The sequence below is a fragment of the Lonchura striata genome, chromosome 3 (genome assembly GCF_050655825.1).
Source record: "Lonchura striata isolate lonStrDom1 chromosome 3, ASM5065582v1, whole genome shotgun sequence".
NCBI lineage: Eukaryota > Metazoa > Chordata > Aves > Passeriformes > Estrildidae > Lonchura > Lonchura striata.
Genome location: NC_140705.1, coordinates 30,529,673 through 30,550,311, shown reverse-complemented (window position 1 = coordinate 30,550,311; position 20,639 = coordinate 30,529,673). Strand labels below are relative to the sequence as shown.

At 40.5% G+C, this 20,639-nt stretch overlaps 1 protein-coding gene across 1 annotated transcript in view; it reads right to left on the bottom strand.

Moving 5' to 3' along the window:
• Nucleotides 1-19,975, bottom strand: part of CD109 (CD109 molecule) — a 65,921-nt gene extending 45,946 nt beyond the window's left edge. The window contains exons 1-5 of the mRNA XM_021553758.4: nucleotides 19,817-19,975; nucleotides 19,338-19,498; nucleotides 5,184-5,212; nucleotides 1,365-1,595; nucleotides 1,096-1,221 (exon numbers count right to left, since the gene is read on the bottom strand). Of these exons, the coding sequence (XP_021409433.4) occupies nucleotides 1,096-1,221; nucleotides 1,365-1,595; nucleotides 5,184-5,212; nucleotides 19,338-19,498; nucleotides 19,817-19,884 (615 nt within the window). The 5' untranslated portion in view covers nucleotides 19,885-19,975. The remainder of the gene's footprint in view (nucleotides 1-1,095; nucleotides 1,222-1,364; nucleotides 1,596-5,183; nucleotides 5,213-19,337; nucleotides 19,499-19,816) is intronic.
• Between the last annotated feature and the right edge of the window lie 664 nt (nucleotides 19,976-20,639).

The following is a 20,639-nucleotide window of genomic DNA, read 5'->3' as shown; positions in this document are numbered from 1 at the left end:
ACTGAACAGCAGGCAGGGGCTGGGAAGGGGTGGCAGAGCACAGGGAGGAGCACAGGAACAGCTTCATACATTTTTCCCATCACAGACAACAGCAACAACTCCACACCCACATGACAAAGTGTTTGAAAAATCCAGTCCTGACACTCACTTCAGCACCACCCTCACAAGCCTAAGCCTATTGAAATCTATCAAACACATAACTGGCACTGGTAAATGTTACTCCCAAGTGATACATGATAACGTGAGTTTTTCCCCTTTCTACCCATCATCTCCCTCATTATTTAACATTAAGCAGTCCTTTTTATACTTGCTAAAAGTTTCTGAACAGCCACTGCAAGCCAAATAGGAAATACAGTTCCCAAATTTTAGGTATTAAAAAGCAGGCTGAATAACCCTGACACACAGAGTTTTGAACAGCTAAACCTCCAGCTATTTTTGAAATATGCTCCATGGTGTATGAGGAGTGTTACAGCTTGAAGCATTGGCCTGAGAGGACTACTACCAATAGCAACATGCAACACAGACTCTTCCAGTTTTGTTTTGCAATAGTCCTGTAATACTAGTCATCCTTTCTATTTTACAAAGTTATTTTTTCCTTAGTAACTCATCATTGACTGTGAGTTGCTGAAACACGCCTAAAACTAGGAAAAGATCTGTAAATAGTCTTGGTTCTTCAACCCTTGAGATACTGACTGGCTGCACAGCATGGTACAACAAATTCCTGTGTATTTGCTTGCAAAATATAAGGACATTTCACTTAAAAGAAAAAACTCTACTTTGTGAGATCTTTTATATTAATATTATGACTCCTCACTTTTTTAATACCATTTTTATTCTGGAATCAAAACACAGACCTTAGAATAAAGTATTGTATGCGTGTTTTTGTACCCTGCCCTACAAAACCATACACTATTGAAAATCTTGTGAGGTTTGCATATTATCTTTGCACAGTATCTTGCCCAGTATTTCACATAAGGGAAAGATTTACTCATCTCATGATCCATGTTTATAACTGGTTTCAGCAACATAAACAATTGTATACACATTTAGCAGAAGAAATAATTCTCTCTGTGATTTGGCAATCTTAATACTCACGTTCACTTCCACCTCTATGGACCAGTCTCCTAGTGGAGGGTTCATTGATAACTGAAATTTTTTGGAAACTACACCCAGATCACCCTCCTCCATCAACCACTGCTGAATCAGTTTCTTCCGAGGATCCTAGGAGAAAAGTCAAGCTGCATGTTAAATGTGAGTGGCCTTGCTAGCAAGATTATGCAGTAAATTCATACCAACTGTATTTGTCACAAATTTGGAACATGTGACACAATCTAACATCTAACTGTGCTCCTGTGGGTACTTACTCGGATATATATATTCAGAGACACTTTATAAGGTTTAAGATCAGGATAGACAGTGACAATCCGGAAGAGCACATCCTGTCCTGGTTTATACGTGGATTTATCAGTCTGGATGAACACAGAGGTGCTCTTTGACACGTACATCAGGCTGGTACGGTTAGAGAAGATGAGCCGGCCATCAGCACGGCCCTCCACCAATAATTCATAATTCCCAGAAGCACTGTTCAGAGGCAGCTTAAAAAGAAATAGTGACACTCTGTTAGGTATCCAAAACATTCCTGAAGACAATACTATTTAAAAAATATTTGACATAAATGACTAATATATAGCTGAATTTATCAACTTATGTAAATTCTCAAAAAGAGAAAGGGAATTTTATTCATGACTTTACTGTGTTATTTCAGCAGTTATCAGAAAATATCAGAAGGATCCTTTCAACACAATTCCATCTGATTTTAAATAATAATCAGGTTTTCAAGAATATAAGTATCTATGCATTCATATGCAATTCACAGTCTTACACATACATAGATTGTGCTCTCTTTCTGAAGTTATTTAGAAATTTCTTGAGTTTGATATAATGGGCTAGTATTTTTCTTCATTACTTTTTGCTATGAAATTTTCCAAAAATAAAATATCTGAAGAATGTACGTGTAAGCAAGATGAGCAGGACAGTAGGAGAACTTGTTTTTCTACAGTCTTCAGCTTTATGTCCTACAGGGTAGAAAAATCAAATACAGAATTTGTTTTTCATAAGGTGAGGTACTGCTTGTCAATAGCAACCTCGCTACTTTTGTCTCATTTCACTTTCATAATTAATAATTACAGCACATACTGTGACTCATTTAGAAAGTAAAATAATTATTTTTCCAAAAATATTAAGAAATAAAGGAATATAAATTTTATATGGTTCACTTTCTTTGGATAGACATTGAAGGCTCCTTCAGTGCTTGCAGAAGAGAGTGATATCACTGGCAAGGAAATGTAGACCACATAAGGTCAGAGTAATCATGCACAGATTTCTTCTCTCTCTTTCTCTCTCTGTGTCTTTCCAGTGAACAGAGGAAATCTAGAGCTCATAATTCAGATGCATCACTTCATTTCCTAAAGTTAGCTGGGAGGAATCCCAGTCACATGGGTTGAAAGGCTTAAAGCGGAGATGCTGCAGCACACTGGAATTTTACATGAGCAGAGCAGAGCCTTCACAGACAACCACTGACCCCAAGGACATCCCAGCCCAGATGCTGGCTCCTGTACCACCAGAAAAAGTCTCTCTGAAGAAGGGGAAGGGTTTCAACACAGCTCATTCCAACAAGCAGCCCTGCTGAAAAGCTTAAGAATCACATGCTTCTGTTTGCAGTTGAAACTGTAAATCTGGAGTAAAACCTCTGAAGTTAAGACAACTAAAGACAGACTTGTGTTTTTCAGCATAACATATGGAAATGAAGTACTCCTCTTGCAGTGTAATGAAAATTACAGCTGCTAACTCACCAGGCACAGCACTTCAAAAGTATCCTACCAAGAGCTATAAAGAAAGGCTATACTGCTGTCAAAGCTCATTTTAACAGCGCACACTGAGGTAACAGGGATTCACAAACATGGGAAAATGTCACTGGATGACAAATGAGGCAGATGCAAATGTCTGTAGAGAATACATTTCCTTCTCTGTGTGTTTACCTATAAAGAGGAATCAGCTACAATTCCATCCCTCTCTATTGACTTTCTGGTTTTAAAAACAAGCCAGGAAAAAAAATCAAGTGGGAAAAATAAAAAAGGTTCTTTTTCACCTATGAGCAGGCCTATGATGATATGGGAAGAACACATCCTCCCTTTAAAATCTGGATTTATAGAATTAAATTTTAGATGCAAATTCCACACTGAAAAGGATTTTGCATTTGCTCCAGCTGCAGGTTTTTGTACACACATTGCCAAGAACATATGATTCACATATTTCAACACTCTTCAAATTCCATGCCAAGTATTCTGAAATATCTTAAATAAGAGGAACAGCCTTAGCTACTGCATCTGTCAAATACTACCTTATTATTACCTCAAACATTCATTTATGAATAATACTATAACTTAAAGAAAATGTAATCCCTAAAAAGCAGATATGATTCACTACAAGAAATCCAGGACACATTATAATCATCCAGAATCAAAATGGGGGGAAATAGCCTTGTTTTGTTTCATCATTGAAGTGAACTGTACTCTTACAGCATTATTTTGCTGCAAGTATTGTCTTCTATTTCTTCTTTAAAAATGTAAATCTTCTATAAATGCCATTTAGAGACTTCATCTATTTTCCTGTATCCCTTTCCTACCACAAATAAGAACAGATAGCATGGGTTTCTCCCTAGATTTTTATACTTGTTATATTTCAAACGATCTTTCCTTCCCAAAACATGGTGACATAACTGCCTTTCTTGATGTAAAGGTCAGAGACAATGAGGTTTGCATTGCCATGGCAGTGTATTAGGACAGCTGAGGTGCTACATAACCCACCTTCTGTTTCACACATCTATGCTACCACAAACTACACTACTACATTTCCACAATTGCTACAGTAATAGTGACTCCCTCAGCCCTGCCAGCTCCTTCTCTAAAGGGTTGTTTCTCAACCCAAATATGAGCAAGGCAGCTTTTAACACTAAGTAGTAGGAACTTGCTGTGAAAATATTTTATCTTAGTCAAAACATCCTAAATGAATAGTATTACTATCCCCATTTTGGCAGTCCTAATACAAGAAAGAAAAAGCCCATCTCATGCATTTCTGACTACACCAACCACCATCACAAGTACCACAGACAAAGCAACTACTGTTTCCTCTGGAAAAGATGAGGCTGAATCCAGAAACTCATTACCCACCTCCTGCTACTAACAAATTACACTTTGGACAAAACCTAAGTCTACTGTGGCTACACAAATGAATAGAAAATCTTGCAGTTAAAAAATGAGTCAGTTTTCATCACTTCAGATAGCAGTGAGAGAGGGAGGAAAACACCTTGCCTAGTTTTAGGTGCTTGAACATTTTAAGACCTGGCCAAATCATATTGAGGAACATGTTATTTTTTTTTTTATATAAACAGAATTTTCTATGTTTGCTAATGTATAGTTAATACAGATGCATTTCAACCTAGTAATCTGCATAATGTTGAGCTGCTCATTGTCATTTATTATCCATCTATCAAATACTTCCAAATTATTTAATCAGAGAGAGTTTATTTGAGATCAGAACTGAAACCCGCCAGATTAAAGGACACCCAGACTTATGGATGAATTTGATAAAACTTTTTTCCTGATATAAATACATAATTCTTTAGTTTGGGTTTTCAAGATGAATATCCAAGATCATAAATTCAGGATTCATACACACCACACAATTCAAGATATACCTTTGGGGTTTTTCACTGAATATGCATTTCCAAGCCCTTACAAAGATTGTATATAAATATCTTTTATTTTGGTATTTCTCAATTATTGCTTTACATTATTTTTTTAGCTGTAGTTAGCCTTCATGGTGTGTCTAAAATACAGATGTAGGAATGAGCCAGTAAAAAAAGACACAAATCAAATTTTTGAGTTCAAGTTCTATGATAGTTTGTGCTGATGCTGGAAATCAGCTCCTGACTCCTGTAATTACTTCTAATGAGCTGCAGAACATTTGATCTGAAAAACCCTTGATTTATTGGTCAGTAAATACACTCATCTGATACTGTGAAAGCAACTGGGATCGCGTGCAAAATACATCAACAGCAATGGGTGGTAAATTACAGGCAATCAACATTTTCTGAGCAAGAAGGGAAGGAAAAAAATACTTACTACTGGAAGAGCAAGAGTCCCAAAGGTACCTGAACAAAAAAGAAGAAATATCACACTGTCAGAAATCTGTGAGATTAACTACCATACACTTACTAAAATATCAACATTATAGCAGTGCTGCTCCCCTTACATGGTTGATGGAAGCTGTGAGTTACCTTTTACAGTGCTGCAAAAGTATGAATGCCAACCTAGAGCAACATTACTTCTCTGTTTGGTGGGGGCTGTTGTCCATGTTCTCTGCTTAAACATTTTTCTTTACATTCAGAGAGACTAAAACACTTTTGCGATCCATTCAGCCTTCTATGCCACCCAAGTTATTATTTTGCATTGATTCTACAGCCCAGATAAAAACTAACATTTTTGAAACCATGCACAGGATTTATCACTCAATCAAAGAAGCACCCAGAATTAAGTGCACGGAATTATGTCACCATGGGAAAAAGTAACTAACATATAAATATATTTGGGTTAATAATAACTATTTTAGATAATGTAGCCTCAAATATTTTTAGAATCCAAATAAATATCCTGTTAAACTCCTGGATATCATTAAATCAGGAAGCCATTACTCTCACAGCTCTTATCTTAATTACATAATGAATTATAGAATAGGACAGAACAGAACAGAACATTCCAGTTGGAAGGGACCTGATCACTTCAGGGCTCACCAAAAATTAAAGCATGTATTAGTAGCATTGTCCAAATTCCTCTTAAACACTGTCAGGTTTCAGACATCAATCACATCTCTAGGAAACCTGTTCCAGTGGTGGACCACCCCTCCAGTAAAGAATTGCTTCTTAATGTCCAGACTGAAGCTCCCCAGGTGCAGCTCTCAAGCATTCCCACACCTCATACCACTGGATACCAGGCAGAAGAGATCCCACCTCTGTCTCCACTTGCCCTCCTCAGAAAGCTGTAGACAGCAATGGGAGTGCCCCTCAGCCAGACTAGAGAAACCAAAAGCCTTCAGCTGCTCCTCACAGGACATGCCTTTGAGCCCTGTCACCAGTTTTGCTGCACTCCTCTAGATGCACTGAAGGACCTTCTAAAACTGTGGGGCCCAGAAGTGCACAGAATTCTCAAGGTGAGACAGCACCAAGGCTGAATGCAGTGGGATAATTGCCTCTCTTGATCAGTTGTGATGCTGTGCTTGATGCACCCTCAAGTAAGTGGTTCCCCCTTTTGGTTGCCAAGGCACACTGCTGACTCATATTTGCTTCTGCTGATTCTATTCAATTAGACTTTTTTTGTATCTCCTAAAAAGCCATGGGTTTATACCTTTTACTAAAGTTTCATAGAGTTAGAAAAATTAATCTATTGATTTGTTTATTAATTTCCTTCTTGATCCTGGACCTAAAGGCATCACTTCCAAAACAAAGCAATCACTCAACCTCTGAACTTCAATAAATGTTAGTTTTAGAAGTCAATGAATTCTTTCCTTTGACAATGGCAAACAGAAGAAATCTCAATTAACTGAATACAAGTTGTCCTGACTGCTTCCAGAGGACTAAAGGAAAAATGCTATCCAGTATGTACCATCTATTCCAATTACAAACCGGGTTAAAGCAAATTACTCACATCCCACAAATTAAGTCTGTGGGTAGCACACTCCAGTACTTCATTCTGGTATTCAAAATCTTAACAGGCATGGGCAATACTGGGCCTAAGGAAACAGTTCTTTCCACGTTAAATCTACGTTTTTTTTCATATCATCTTTCTCTCCACTTGAGAACCATCTCATGCAGTCATTAACTCTGAGAAACCCTATTGGCCTTTGAGGTTTTCCACACAGGAGTGTCTGGCAAAATATTTCTCTCACTAGCCAGTGGAGAGGACAAGCTGCTCCAATTCACAGTGGCAGGGAGCCCTCACACTTGGCCAAGCTTGCTTGGCACACAGGAGAGGCATTAGGAAGTCCTGCAGAGTACCTGATCCATAGGCAATGTAAACACCTCTAGATGCACTGATATATTTATTCCCAACATCTACCCAAACAACTCCAAGCAATTGCTCAAACAATTGCACTGAGACATAATTTTAGCTGAAGGAAACTTATGTCTTCCTAACTCAGGACAGAGTGAGTTACTGCTAAGTAGGAAGAATTTTTCTTAGGCATTATATTTCTCTGTAAAGGGAGCAAAATGCATGGTAAATAACAACAGAGATGGTACAAAGTGACCTCCTGAAATCTCTCTGTTATACACTAAAACCCTAACCCTTCTCTTCTTTCTTTCCCTCCCTGAAATAAGGCTGTGCTAAAGTTGGGGTCTGTACAACCACAACCTGTAACACCAGAGGGAAAAAAACTAACTTTGCCACTGCTGATACATAGTTATTAACAAGGAATAGAAACCATTTATCACATGTGTCTGAGTGGATATGCACATGGTTTTTCTGCTATGCTAGCTTTAATCTAATCCAAACAGCAAATTACAGCAATGGCTACAGGAGTGACTTCATTACACTGGGAGACACAAATCTGTTATTTGTACCATAGCCCACCACAGGGTTTCTATTTCCATCTTTGTCCCTCCAGTGCAAACACACTGGTACCCACACACCACAAGGGCAGAGTGACGAAGGGAACTGCTGCACACAGTCCTGTGCAGCACCTACCAGCTTGCAAAGCAACCTTAACAGGGCAGGCACGTCAAAGCTCTCTCATCAGGGCACTGCCTGCTTGCCTCCACCTGTTTTGAGAACAAGTGGCATGCAAAAAATCAGAAATCTTATGGCAGGATTTCTTTCCTGTTCCCAAGCCTGGGAGATCGAACATCTGGTCTGAGCTAGGTAAAAATGTAATGCAGATGGGGAAAGACTTGGGGAGGAGGGAGATTTATATCACAGTTACATTTGTGCAGCTCAGAAAGGATTTACCTTCTGAGGCAGTGCTAAGGAGCCACAGCCTCCCTGGGTGCTGTAATAAAGCCCAAAGCACTGTCTAATTCCCAGACAGAGAGAATCATAAAAGAGGCTCCAGGGCATGAGGTAATCTTCCAATTTATGTCACTACATAATTATTTTGCCAGGAACTGAGCAGCCTGGGCAGATCTAAAGTTCTTTAGCATTGCAGTGAATTCTCCTGTCATGCAAGATTTTCCCATGTCCTCGGAGACTATCAAGCTGCAGTCAATTCCCTGGATCTCTGCTCAACTGTGCCTAGGGATGACTTTGGACATGCTCAAGCAAGAGCTATAGGCAAAACATTTCCTTTATGCCAATGGCGAATAGTGGAAATTCATTAATTTTTCTGCTCACTCAATTAAAGTTATATTTAATCATATAGCAATTTCAGGTTCATAAGGAATTAACCATGGTCCAACAGCTAGCACATATCACTGCTCTGCTGCCAGCCCTCCTGTCGTTAGCTGACTTCTATCCACATGTAACGTGTAACACTCTCATGCGAACAGTCAAATCTGGCATCCACTGTCCCCAGAAATGGCAACAGTCTTCTGTCTTCTTCAACACATCTCTGCAAAGAATCCCTTCAGTTATGAAATGCAGGTAGCTAACTGCAGACAGAAGAAGCAGGTTTAGAAAGGAGCCCAGAACAGTTCAGCCACCAACACCAAGCACTGCAAACCACAAAACGCTTCCTCCTAACTCATTCTACCTGCAGTCACCAGCACAACTGGAGTGGTTCTTAGCAGGGAACAACCAGGCAAGAGCACGGGTCCCTGCTACCACAAGACATTAGTCAGGGAATACTTCCAGCTGGGCATCATGACTGTTTTAGGGGGAGCCATGAAAAATTCAGTGGACAGTTACAGACTAATCTTGAAGAAAGTTAAAAAACAAACTACCAAAAATCCCAACAAAAGTCACGTGAGCCTTCAAGGAAAAAAATTCTCTCATTGTCATTTGCAAAACTGTTTCTTTTACAGAATTCCTGAGGCTTGTACTGTATTCATTCAATAACTACTGCACTGAGCAAATACCCAGAAATACAGTGGAAACAGATGCCACTGTTCTGCCCATTTCCTCAGAATCCCTGTCATGTAGGATTGTCCCATAGAAGAGGAATTGAAGACAGTGTGGGAGTGACATGTGAGCAGTACATTAAAGTATTTTTCTACCCTGCCATTTCTTGTCAGTCTAATAGTATTATTATCAATCAAGCAAATATAAAAAAATCTATGTAAACAGATCCATGGTTTTTTTATACTTGTGGAGAACAGCACAAATAGTGGCATCTTAAATTCTTCCCACTGCATAGGCCTGACCCAGACTCAGAAACTTACGCTACCCCTTCTTGAGATGACACCACTAGGACTAGTCATAAATGTTTCAGCTTCCACCCCTAAAAAAGGACAGAGGTTCTAGAAAAATGACTATATGGCTTGGCACAATGAACTACAGCTTGTGCCAATATGTATCAGTAAAGTAGCACCTCAGTCTCTTATTTACATAGTCACCATTGACTATATATTCTAGTTTATGTGGCAGCTATTGTTACAAACAGATTTTCTCACTTCAGCTTTTCTACCTATGTCCTCAATCCTTCCTAGTAACGTGTGAGACTAGAAAAATAAAACTCAAATCACTTCAGATTGATTTACTGAAATTATGCCACATCTTTGCCCTGGCAGCTGTGTTCCATCTATCCATGCTTAGAAAATGTATAGAGAAAAACTTTTTTTTTTGCAAATGGAGTGGCAAATGGAGTTATTTTCTACTGCTGAATCAATTTCAAACACTCACATAATGTAAATAAAAATAAGCGTCCTTCAATGTCTTTCCAGATTTTTATTCCCATCCAAAATATATATTATTTTTGTGTTAAAAAAATTAAAAAAAAAAAAAAAGAAGCAGTATTACCAAGGCCTAAACTGTCCAGAAAGTGAAAAAAACACTTATTGTTCAAAGAAGACCTGCAAATCTGTTGACTTCACAGTTTGCTTTAACTATGCTATACTCTTCATCCATCATGCTAAAGCTATCACCCAAATTAGCACTGATTATTTACACAAATAGCCCAAAATACAGAGCTTAAGCCATGGCTGTTACGTTATGGCTCAGTTTGGCTCAGATTACAGGAGGAGGGGCAATACAGCACTCAAACACACAACAGGGACTGTCAGGGGACGTCAGCATTCAGGCTGGCATCCAAAGGCAAATGAGGCCAACAGGACTGTAGCAAAGGGACATAACTTGCTCCAAAAAGCCTCCTAAACCCTGTCTGCCAGCACTACGTACACTTCCCTCCACAGCCACTTCCTACCCTACTCCCCTTATCCTTTTCAGTTTTTGCAAACCTGAAGGCTAAAAGCACTCAGAAATTATAAATGGGGAGAGAGAGCCAAGGTAGCAGTGCTGCCTATGGAGAAAGATGTTAAAGGGACAGGAGAAATAAAGCAAACCAGACAAAAGTTTATCACCTAAGGGCCTGGTCAAGAGACAGGGCACCACAGCCCTGGAGGACAGAAGAAAGGCAGAATGCACAGATGTTTTTGCAATTAAAGCTTTGTTTTACCAAACTCTGCAGTTGCTACCAAGTTCCAGCTTCAGTCTGCAATGGGAAGCATAGAGATATTTTCCTGACAACTCAGAAAAAACCTTTCTCCACCTAAATACAAAAGTTTTTCACTAATCTCCATGATCAGAAGACTGGGAGAAACCCAGTAGCACATCCAGAAACACTCTTGGCCAGGACAGAACAGATGCAGATTTACAGATGCAGAAGGTATGAACAGAAGAGGCACTGTCCTTCCTCTTCTCTGCCCCCTGACCACAGCATTCTCTGTGTCTTTCTACCTTACATGGCAAAGGAGTTGTGGTACCCCCCTGCTTGTCCCTCCTACTGATTCAGCCATTTTTCCCCTGTCAGCACTCTCAGATCCACCCTTGAGGAAAACCACAATCTCCCACCATCTCAGAACAACAGATACTGCTGATGGCTGAGCACCTCTTCCCTTGCCCTGCCACATCCATAATCCCTTCCCCAAGCAAGCAGCAAGTTTGCCTGCTCACTGGCCCTTTTTAGGCTTAAAGCATAATTTACAAATTTAATTCTTCACTCAATCTTCTAGAGCCAACCAACCAGTTCCATGGATTATACTGTTATCACCACTTTCAACAGAGTAGTCAGAGACCAGCCAGTTGCAAGAACACAATACTTAGAAAACACTCTCTGGTTTATCTAAGACCCTGCATGCTAGGCAGGAAAACAGAACAACATGATATTTCCAAAACTAAATAACCTTTTTAATCAGAGACCTTCTGAGAGCTATCCAGGCACTATCACTGCTTAAGATCAAGTACAGCCTCTTTTCAACTTTTTCCTGAGACAAACCTAAGAGCCTTCCATGGACTCGTTGTCATGCATATGACATAACCACTGCCTACCACACCATAACAACTCTACTGCCATTAATTATAAATTTACAGCTGTCACAAAGGCAATTTTTAAATACTACACTGTCTTGAGATCAGATTCAGTCTGTGAAACTATATAGACAATTTAGAATAATCTCAGACTTAAGCCTTTTACACAACTAAATGTGAAATACACTTCATCCCCTCGGTGACTATGTACAAACACACAAACACACACACTTCCACATGCTGCTTTCAAGGCACTATTGGCCACCATTACTATCCATTCTGATGCCTATGAAATAAACACAGAGAAAGCCACTATCAAGGCAATTAAAAGCAGCTGCAGAGTTTATTCCAAGTTACAACACAGGAAAATCACATCAGGACAAAATATGGCTAAGCCTGTACATGCCAGACATTTGGCAGTATTAACACCACCCTTATCACATCAATTGCTGTAACTGGAGCACAATTTCAAAGTCAAGTCGCTTCTCAAACTTATTCGCTGCAAATAACACATTCAGAATCTACTCACATTTCTGCTTAAAAGCAATAAAAGAAGAATATGCGTTCTCATAATGGTTTTCTTCCATTTTCTGGAACACATTCAAAGTTTGTGATAACAAAGCCACATAATTTTTCTGAGGCAATAAAATTGTTTGAATATACAAAAACAGTACCAGAGACTTCCTTCATCAGTAAATAAAGGCAATATAAATCCCTAACCCTAAAAAATAAGAACACAGACCTCACAGCTATACCTCCAGGAAGCTGAAGATGTGGTCTGTCACTATAACTATGTTTTCTATGCACATACTTATTTGGACTGCAGTGAATGCAGGTGAACCAGTATCATCTCTTGACACTTGCTCTTCAGTCTCTGCTGACAGGATCTCAACTCCACCTTCATAAACAGGTAGCCATGAATAGCACAGCATGGAAACCAGCAACACCACTAGTGCTGAGTCATAAAGGTCTCATAAGAAGAGAAGTCACCTCTGTATGACTGGAAACTCATGAATTTCCCAACTGCTTTCTGCCTCTGCAAGTATTTCTCTATATCATTACTTCAGCTTGGATCTCCTTCTAACTAGACACCACTAGACATCACCTTAGACCCATCTACTGTTAGCTCCCACCCTTTTCTCTTTAAAGCTACTTTTCATGTACCTAATAGCACATCGCAGGTGTATACCACACTTCTCCTGATGCTTCACACCAATTTCTCCCACCTCTCCTCAGAAGCTTTCCAGAATGTAGAAGAGACTCCCAGGGTCAAACCCAAGTCTGTCTGGCCCAAGATCCCATCTGCAGCAATGGTCAAGGACAGACATCTGAAAAGTGTCAAAAGCAAACAGGTGAACAGTGAACAGTGACCCTTCCTTGGGTACTCTTCCCAGCCTATGCAATCTGTATGTCTGTTGGGCCAATCCTTCATGGACTTCTGTCTTGTAAATTTGTGCAATCATGTTTTCCATCCACAACAACTGGAACATGGCGTTCCACAATTTATTTTCATCTCATGTGAAGGCCCATCTTCTTCTGTCAGGTTTGAACTCATCTCCTGAGAGAACTCAAATCCTTCCGTCTGCTCTCCCTGGCATTTCTCCAGTTGGTTCACAGGTTCCATGATGAGTGCCAAAAATCAAGCACAGCATTCCCCAGGATGCCCAATTAGGCTGTGAAAATTACTAGAATACTTTCTCATAGCTTGCAGGAAATACTTCTGTGTATACCCCTGAGTACAATGTTTACCTTCTTTTTTGAGCACCACAGTATTACTTACAAGCCTTCACCTTCTGTTACCTTTAAACCATTACCCCACACCCCCATACACATGCCCCTTTTTCTGCAGGACTGCACACCTTGTTCCCCATCCAATAAACACATGTTCTTTTATTCATCAACAAATGCACTAGTACTAGTGAACCACACTCCAGTTTTTCCCCTTATCATTGCCAAAATGTGCTCAAAATCTAATCCTTTCTCCCAGTGTCCTTACCACCCCTTCACTAATCTAATAAACATTATCCCTTTTTCATTCATGTCAATCATACTAAACACTACAGTTTCAGAGCAACTCATTTCCAGTTTGAGAGTGAAACACTTAGACTTACTTCATGAACACTATTTTTCATTCAGCTAAAAACACATTAAATGAGAATTTCATGCTGTCCCTGCTTCCCCAGCTGGCTTGTCGAAGTGCCATGACAGACTATCAGAAGCCTTAGTAAAATCAAAATATGACAAAATCTTGCTTCTTCTCCACCTACAACCCTTCCCAACCCATAGTGCAACAGATTTTCTTTGCAGGTTTTCAATCTTCCAGAACCTCTCCATTCACTCATGCTCTCAAAACTTCACTAGCAGATTTTAAATTATTTCAGTCAATTCCCTAAATATTCTACAGGCAATTTTATCAAGCCTAAACACTTGACCAAAGTACTCTTTAAACTGTTCCTCCCCTTTTGTAATCTTAATTCTTAAGCCTTTTCCATGACAGTCAGTTGATCTTCTTAGTGAAGACTACACACTTACTGCATCTCAGCATCATTAATCATCAGAGTAGCAAGCCACAGAAGTAGCAACCCTTCTCATCAGGGTAGCAAGCCACATTCTTTGCTAGATTTCTTGCTACCAATATGTCATTTAAAAAACCCTGCCTTACTATGCTTCACATACTTTCCTACTGATGGTTTGGCCTTACCAGTTTTGTTCTTCATTAGCCATGCTACTTCTTTAAATTCCTTTGTAATCTGATCTCATTTACAGTTTCTACATACAATTTCCCTTCTTTCTGTTGTTTTTTGGCCAGTTTAGATCATGTTTAGTTACTTCATTTCTTACCTCTCTGTTCTGTCAATGTGCACTTATCCTTTTACTATGAATCCCTTCTTGTTTATGATAGCATGTTACTTACCAAGTCCTGTTTGTTTCCATCACTTTTTTTTCCCTAATTCACAACCTTTAGTTTGTTTTTCTCTCTCCTCCCTTTCCTAAAAGCTCCAAAGTCCCTCCAGTTCACAGTGGCAACAGGGAACTGCACACTGAGACTTGTAATATTCCCTCGTCTGCATGAGTTGCCCCATTGTTTGCATTTCTGGTTTATCCCACGCTTCTGAAGACACTGTGAAACAGTCTGGAGTGCTCCATCTGCCACACCCTCCTGGGCTGGATATGGACAAAGAATACGGTGACCAGAAAAACCTCATATACAAATACATAAGCCTTGAATCACAGAAGGACTCCTTCCTTCAAATCTCAAACAGCAGGCAAACAATAAAATAAAGCTCAAGTATTGGATAGGATCACTACTCCCGTTTTTCTGCAGACAACTTAATGGGTCTGTTAGCAGGATGGATTCAACAACAGGCACAGCAACCTGCTGGGGTTTGTTCTTTTATGTTTTTGGGTTTGTTTGGTTTTTTTATCTACTCCAGCTATATGAAAGCCCATAAAAGAGCACCTTCTTCTCTACTATGTTAGTCATCTCTGGGTCCAGGCCCAACACCTCCTTCCCAAAAACTTTTCCTTCATTCTGATTTTGCATAGGTTATGTGCATGTGCTCACTATTTAACAACTTACTTTTCATAAGGCACAGCTACATGTACTTTTGGATATGGAGGTTATGGATGCAAAATCACTGCAGCAACGCTTGCTCTCTCACTGTTGGGCTTTTTAGGCATTGACGAAAAATTAGGCAGAAAGGAGATGTTCCACTAAACTGCCAGCAAAACCTTTCACCCCACAGATTTTCAGCACAGACAGCACAGTCACCAATAACTCAGTCATTTTATCCTGACATAGGGTACAGAGGCAACTCAAAACTAATAACAGGGACTGAGGGGTTTAGGCCATTCATTCCCACTTAGGTGTTACTTTACAACTCACTATTCCTAGCGTTTCTCACTTGTTCTTACACTTACGTGGCCAGAACCATATTATTAAGTATGTAAAACATGCCTTCTAGCAAAAGGAGATTTTCCATTGTCTCTGTGGAGGATCACTACATGTCTGAGCCTGACAAACATTCTCACAAAATATTATGCTTCATAAATCCTAGCTGAGTATTTACCATGCTCTAGCTCAGTAACCTCTGTTAACAAGTAAGTGCACTCCTCTCTGGAAATACAGAAAAACATAAATTAATTAACACGTACAAGTCATTTACAAACTATGCATGTTACTGTAAACCAAGTTCTCCGGTAAGTTCACATAATTCACACTCACCATGTCTTAAATGCTTTATGTTGTACATTACATAGCAAAAGTTTTAACTAATGAATCTTACTCTTTAGAATTAAAAACATTCATGCTGTTGGGCAAATTATGACACCTCATTACACACAGAAGCTTTTCTGAAAACCAGTTTTTTTTTTCCGACTTACATGTTTCTTATTCTTTCCAAATCATTCTAGCACCAACACAGAAAATACTTTTCAGAACCTCTCACAATTAAAGTATAAGGTTTCTCATACTCTAACACCCAGCAATGTCTGGGTAGCAAACCCTGTAAGAAAATACCTCCTGCCAATTCATACTTTATTATCAATGACTGGATGACTATGCATGGCAAGAGTCACCCTTCACTGCAATCACTAAAGATCAAGTTATTCGTGCAGGGAATTTAACTTGCTCATCTGTTATTCCCATAACTTCTTTTTTTGCTATTGTTGACACAGAAAACCCAACAGCTCCAATTGCACACAAGCCATTGTCACCTTCTGCATCCATTTTCAATCGAGGTGAGGATCTTTCTGATACTGGATCTCCACAGAAAGTGTGTCAAGGCTTGGTACAGCTCACAAAGACGTCTTTAGTTAGAGCTTTGTGTCTTCCTGGCATCTGCTCTAAGCAATGGAAACCTATTCTCTCCTTGTGATGCATTCTATTTTTCCTGGGTTGTGCTTGCACACACAAAATTTACCTGTAGCAGCAACCTCACCCTTGCAAATATTCAGTTGGTTTTTTTCCACTATATTAAATGCAATTAATTTCTGCACCAGAATACTGGTCCTAAACAATCTCCCTTCCTATATAGTATATTCTTGAATATTGTGCCAAGCTCAAAATATCTTTAAATCCATGTGCATGCACACTTTCTCCTTCACTCCAAATACCCACTAGCCACTTATTCATATTTATTTTCCCTTAGTTATATAAAAACACAATAATGATGGGAACCAAACTCCACTGCTAAAGTGTTTCTCTAACAATTGCCCAAGAATCACTCAGATATCAAAATTCCACTAAAAACAGTAAATGTTTTATCAACCATCAGAGGGTAAACACTCTATTTCTTATGTAAAGCAAGAAGTATATTATAGAAATTTTAAAAAAACATGCCTCTAATGCAATAAGGTCCTCTCATGGAGCTAACTTAGAAACTTAGACCACTAAATATATCATATTGAGCTGCTACTAGAGAACCAGGCTAAATCGTTCATTTAAGGCAACTGCAGAAGCATTTGACAGACAGGTATGTAATACCTTTCACACTGAGGTACTTGAATCAACTTGGCAGATTAAACTAATAAAAACTGTGTCCTCAGCCTGTCCTATGTCTCCAGCATCCAATTTCCAACTCAGTTCCATCAGCACAAACTTTTGCACATTGAACCAGGGGACCTGTCTGCCTAAAAAAACATTCAAACAAAATAAAAACTTTATTTTCCAGTTAGATCAGTTTCTCAGAGCAGTTAATCCCCTGCTTTTGCTGTCACCATGCAAGGGAAACTACAGAGCATAATTGAGCCAGCTTAGGCAACAGTGCCACTGAATGTGCCATCTAACCAAGGCAGATACTCAGTGACAGATAAACCAACATTTTCTAATGTATGCAGCAATTATGTAATTTAAAGAAGATTTTGTGTGCCTGAAGATATGCTTGTGTTTTTTCCTTCAACTGCAACAGGTGGTTTAATAAAACCACCAGTTCTTCAGTCACAGACTAAGCTCAGCTGTAACTTCATATTTTATGTTAAGATTGTTGTGTTCTTCAATGACAATTTTAATGATTTATGTTCTTATTCTGACAAGCTGTGTTTGCTTCTCTCTGACAACTTGCCTTCTCTCTTGAGTCACTACTGATCCACACATGTATCTTTTGGATACATGTCTTCAAGACTACATCCTCTTTTACAGGACAGTTCCCTTTCTCCTGGCCCTTGACAGTTTTGCTTACATATTTTTTCACAGAAAAAAAATTACTAACAGATTGTATAACCTGACTAGAAAAAAATTGATGGCCACACACTAAATGTGAAGAATTTTGCAAGAGGAAATACACAATATGCTCAGCACCTTTTTTTTGTTTCACTTATCAAGTAAAAAAGCATAGAAAATTTAAAGATATATTTAAAAGTCTGAAAACTATTAGAAGTTAGCAATTCACTATAGCATTTGTCCTTTTTTCTCACTGTACCCAGTCTGAGAACAGTGCCATACCTGTTCCTGATAACCCACCGTTCACTCTGAGTTCAGCAGCTCCCAGTTTCAAGCTTTATTCTGTGTGCTCAGAAGATAGAGACAGCCATATATTTTCACAAGCTTGAAATTACCAATTGCTTGTCTGGCTTTTAATGTTGAGAAGCACAAAAACAGGCTGAAACTTATGCAAGGCTCACGAACTCTATGTTAAAGCAGAACAGAAGCAGGAAATAAAAGCCAGTATAGTTAGAGGAAGAAAACAAGACAATTTATTTTCTTTTTAAAACTTTGGGTTTTAAAAGAAAACAACAAAAGCTGACTGGTTTCAATTTGTTTTGGTTCTATATCAAAATTTTTTGATCTGTTTAAATGACTCCATCACACTCAAAGCCTCAATCTTCTCTACAGGCTGTGAAGGCTTTGAAATGAAGGTGTGATGCTTCCAATTATGCATCTACATTAACTGTAAGACATTAACAGAAGAATTACACAAGTAGTAGAGAAAGAGCATTATAGCAGGTTAGATTTTTCAGTAACTCATGCAGCCCTCAGACTCTCTACTTTTAATAAATAAAAAGATGGAGTTTAGATGTTATTTATATCACCTCACAGTAAGAGCAGTGTGAAAGCTGGACTGTCCATAAAAAATACTTTCTTTCTCACAAGAAAGAAAGCCTATCTCTCAGGTAGGCTATCTCTATGCTTCTGTTGCCGGGTGACCTTTCTAAAAAGGAATATTGGCCAGGATATCTCAGCTCTTCAAACTTCCACCACATCCACTACCCCTGCCTGGTGGCATAGATTAAATCAGTCTCTTCTCACATTTACTTATTTTCAATCCCCAAACTCTCCACAATTCAGTTCCCAGTCCTTAAAAATTCTTGTTTCTTCAAATGCACAGAGTTTCCAAGCGTCTGACACAGCCATCTTCACTTTCCTATGGTCCTCAGGTCATTACATTCTTAGGGCATAAAGAAGCAGCTCCAGTTGCTGCATTACCTTGTTTGTTCTACTCCTTCCATTTTCCCACTTTGCACCTTAATAAGCTACCTGTAAGCAACTTTTCCACTACTTCTACAGTGGCCCCACTATATGGACCAGAGTACTTCCTGGCTCCTCAGAAAGCCCACATCCATAACACTTTGCTGGTATTTGATTATTTTCAGAGTTTACAGACAGTTAGCACACCCATGCACTCAGTCATATCCAGCTCAGCTGCCCAACTCCAAACAGAGCTAGCAGTGTACAAGACTATTTTCCCATAGCGACTCCTACTTGGTAAAAAAAAAAAAAAAATCCTATTTTAGTACCATTTAGAAGCTGTGATATTTTGGGAGGAACAAAATATTCCTATGAGAAGGCAAGCTGAAATACTTCCAAACCAAGTCCATTATTTTTCTTACCTTTCTCAAAGGCCATTTCCCTGCTCAAGATGGTCTCATTATCTCGGATCACTTCTCCCTTTACGGTGACCTGTGCTGGGCTGTCCCGCAGGAGAGCTACCCCAACAGTCAAGTTTGCTCCGGGCCTGATGTTCCAGGGAGCTGCCACGAGGAACGTAGGTCTGGAAAGTCCAAATGGGCAGAGGGAGAAAGGGCAGGCAGTGAAACACACTCTCATGAAAAGTAACCGCGTCCACATAAAGCCACACATTGCCAAGCCCTTCAGCTCTCTCCGCTGCGGAGGCTGAGGCGATGCTCACCCCCGGCTGCAGCGGGTGCGCAGGACGGGGCGCGGGCAGCGCTGCTCTGCCCGCTCCCGGGACCGGCTGCCAGGCGGGCGCCCGGGACCCCGGGAAGCGCTGCCCGCGCAACCCCCGTGCCGGGCGGGAGGCAAGGAAGAAGAGGTGCCCCGCGCCCCCGCCCGCCCCAGCCCCGCGTACCCGGCCGCCGCGGAGCTGCAGAGGAGGAGGAGGAGGAAGAAGCGCACATCGCCGCGGGAGCGCCCCATGGCTCTCCGTGCGCGCTGCCCGGTGAGTCCGGCGCTGTGCGCAGGGCGGGGGCCGGGGCCGGGGCCGCGGCCGGGCGGGAGGCGCTTGGCGGGCGGGGGAGGGAAGGGAGCGGCCGCGGCTGCCCCGGCGCCAGGCACGCTCCGCCGGCGGCAGCCGCAGGAGCGCCCGCGGGGCGTTCCCGGGGCCGGCCGGGGTAGGCGGCCCGGCGGCAACACGCGTCTGTCTACGGTGACACCCCCGGGTGTCTCACCTCCCCTCAGCCGTGGTCCCACATCCTGCGGCTGATGCAGCTGGGAAACGGGTATTCTCAGAACGCAACAGCATACAAAAGCAGCATCGAGAGCAATGCTTTCTGCCTGCAGTTCCGAGCTGAGTAGTACTCGTTGTGGAGAGCTGCTCGGTTATCGACTTGGAGAGACTCGGAGAGCCGCAGAGGCGCGGTGGCCCGGGGCTCGAGCTCTAAGGCGAGTCGGGAGCGGTTCTGGGTCGGAACAGGGAGAATGATGCTGGCAAAAATTCCGGGAGCCTCGTAGCTACTTAAATGTGAACCGATTGATAATGCAGCTCTGGCCGGACTGTCCTCTGTGCCCATTATTTGCAAAATAAGGTCATACATATTATAAATCTTAACCTACCTTCAGAGTTCAAAACGTGCACTGAAGCAGCTTGGGTAAGATTCTGTTCCTTTAGCATGTTAATTTTAACTGTGTAAACTAGACACATCTAATATTTGATTTATCCAAATTCTTTCATT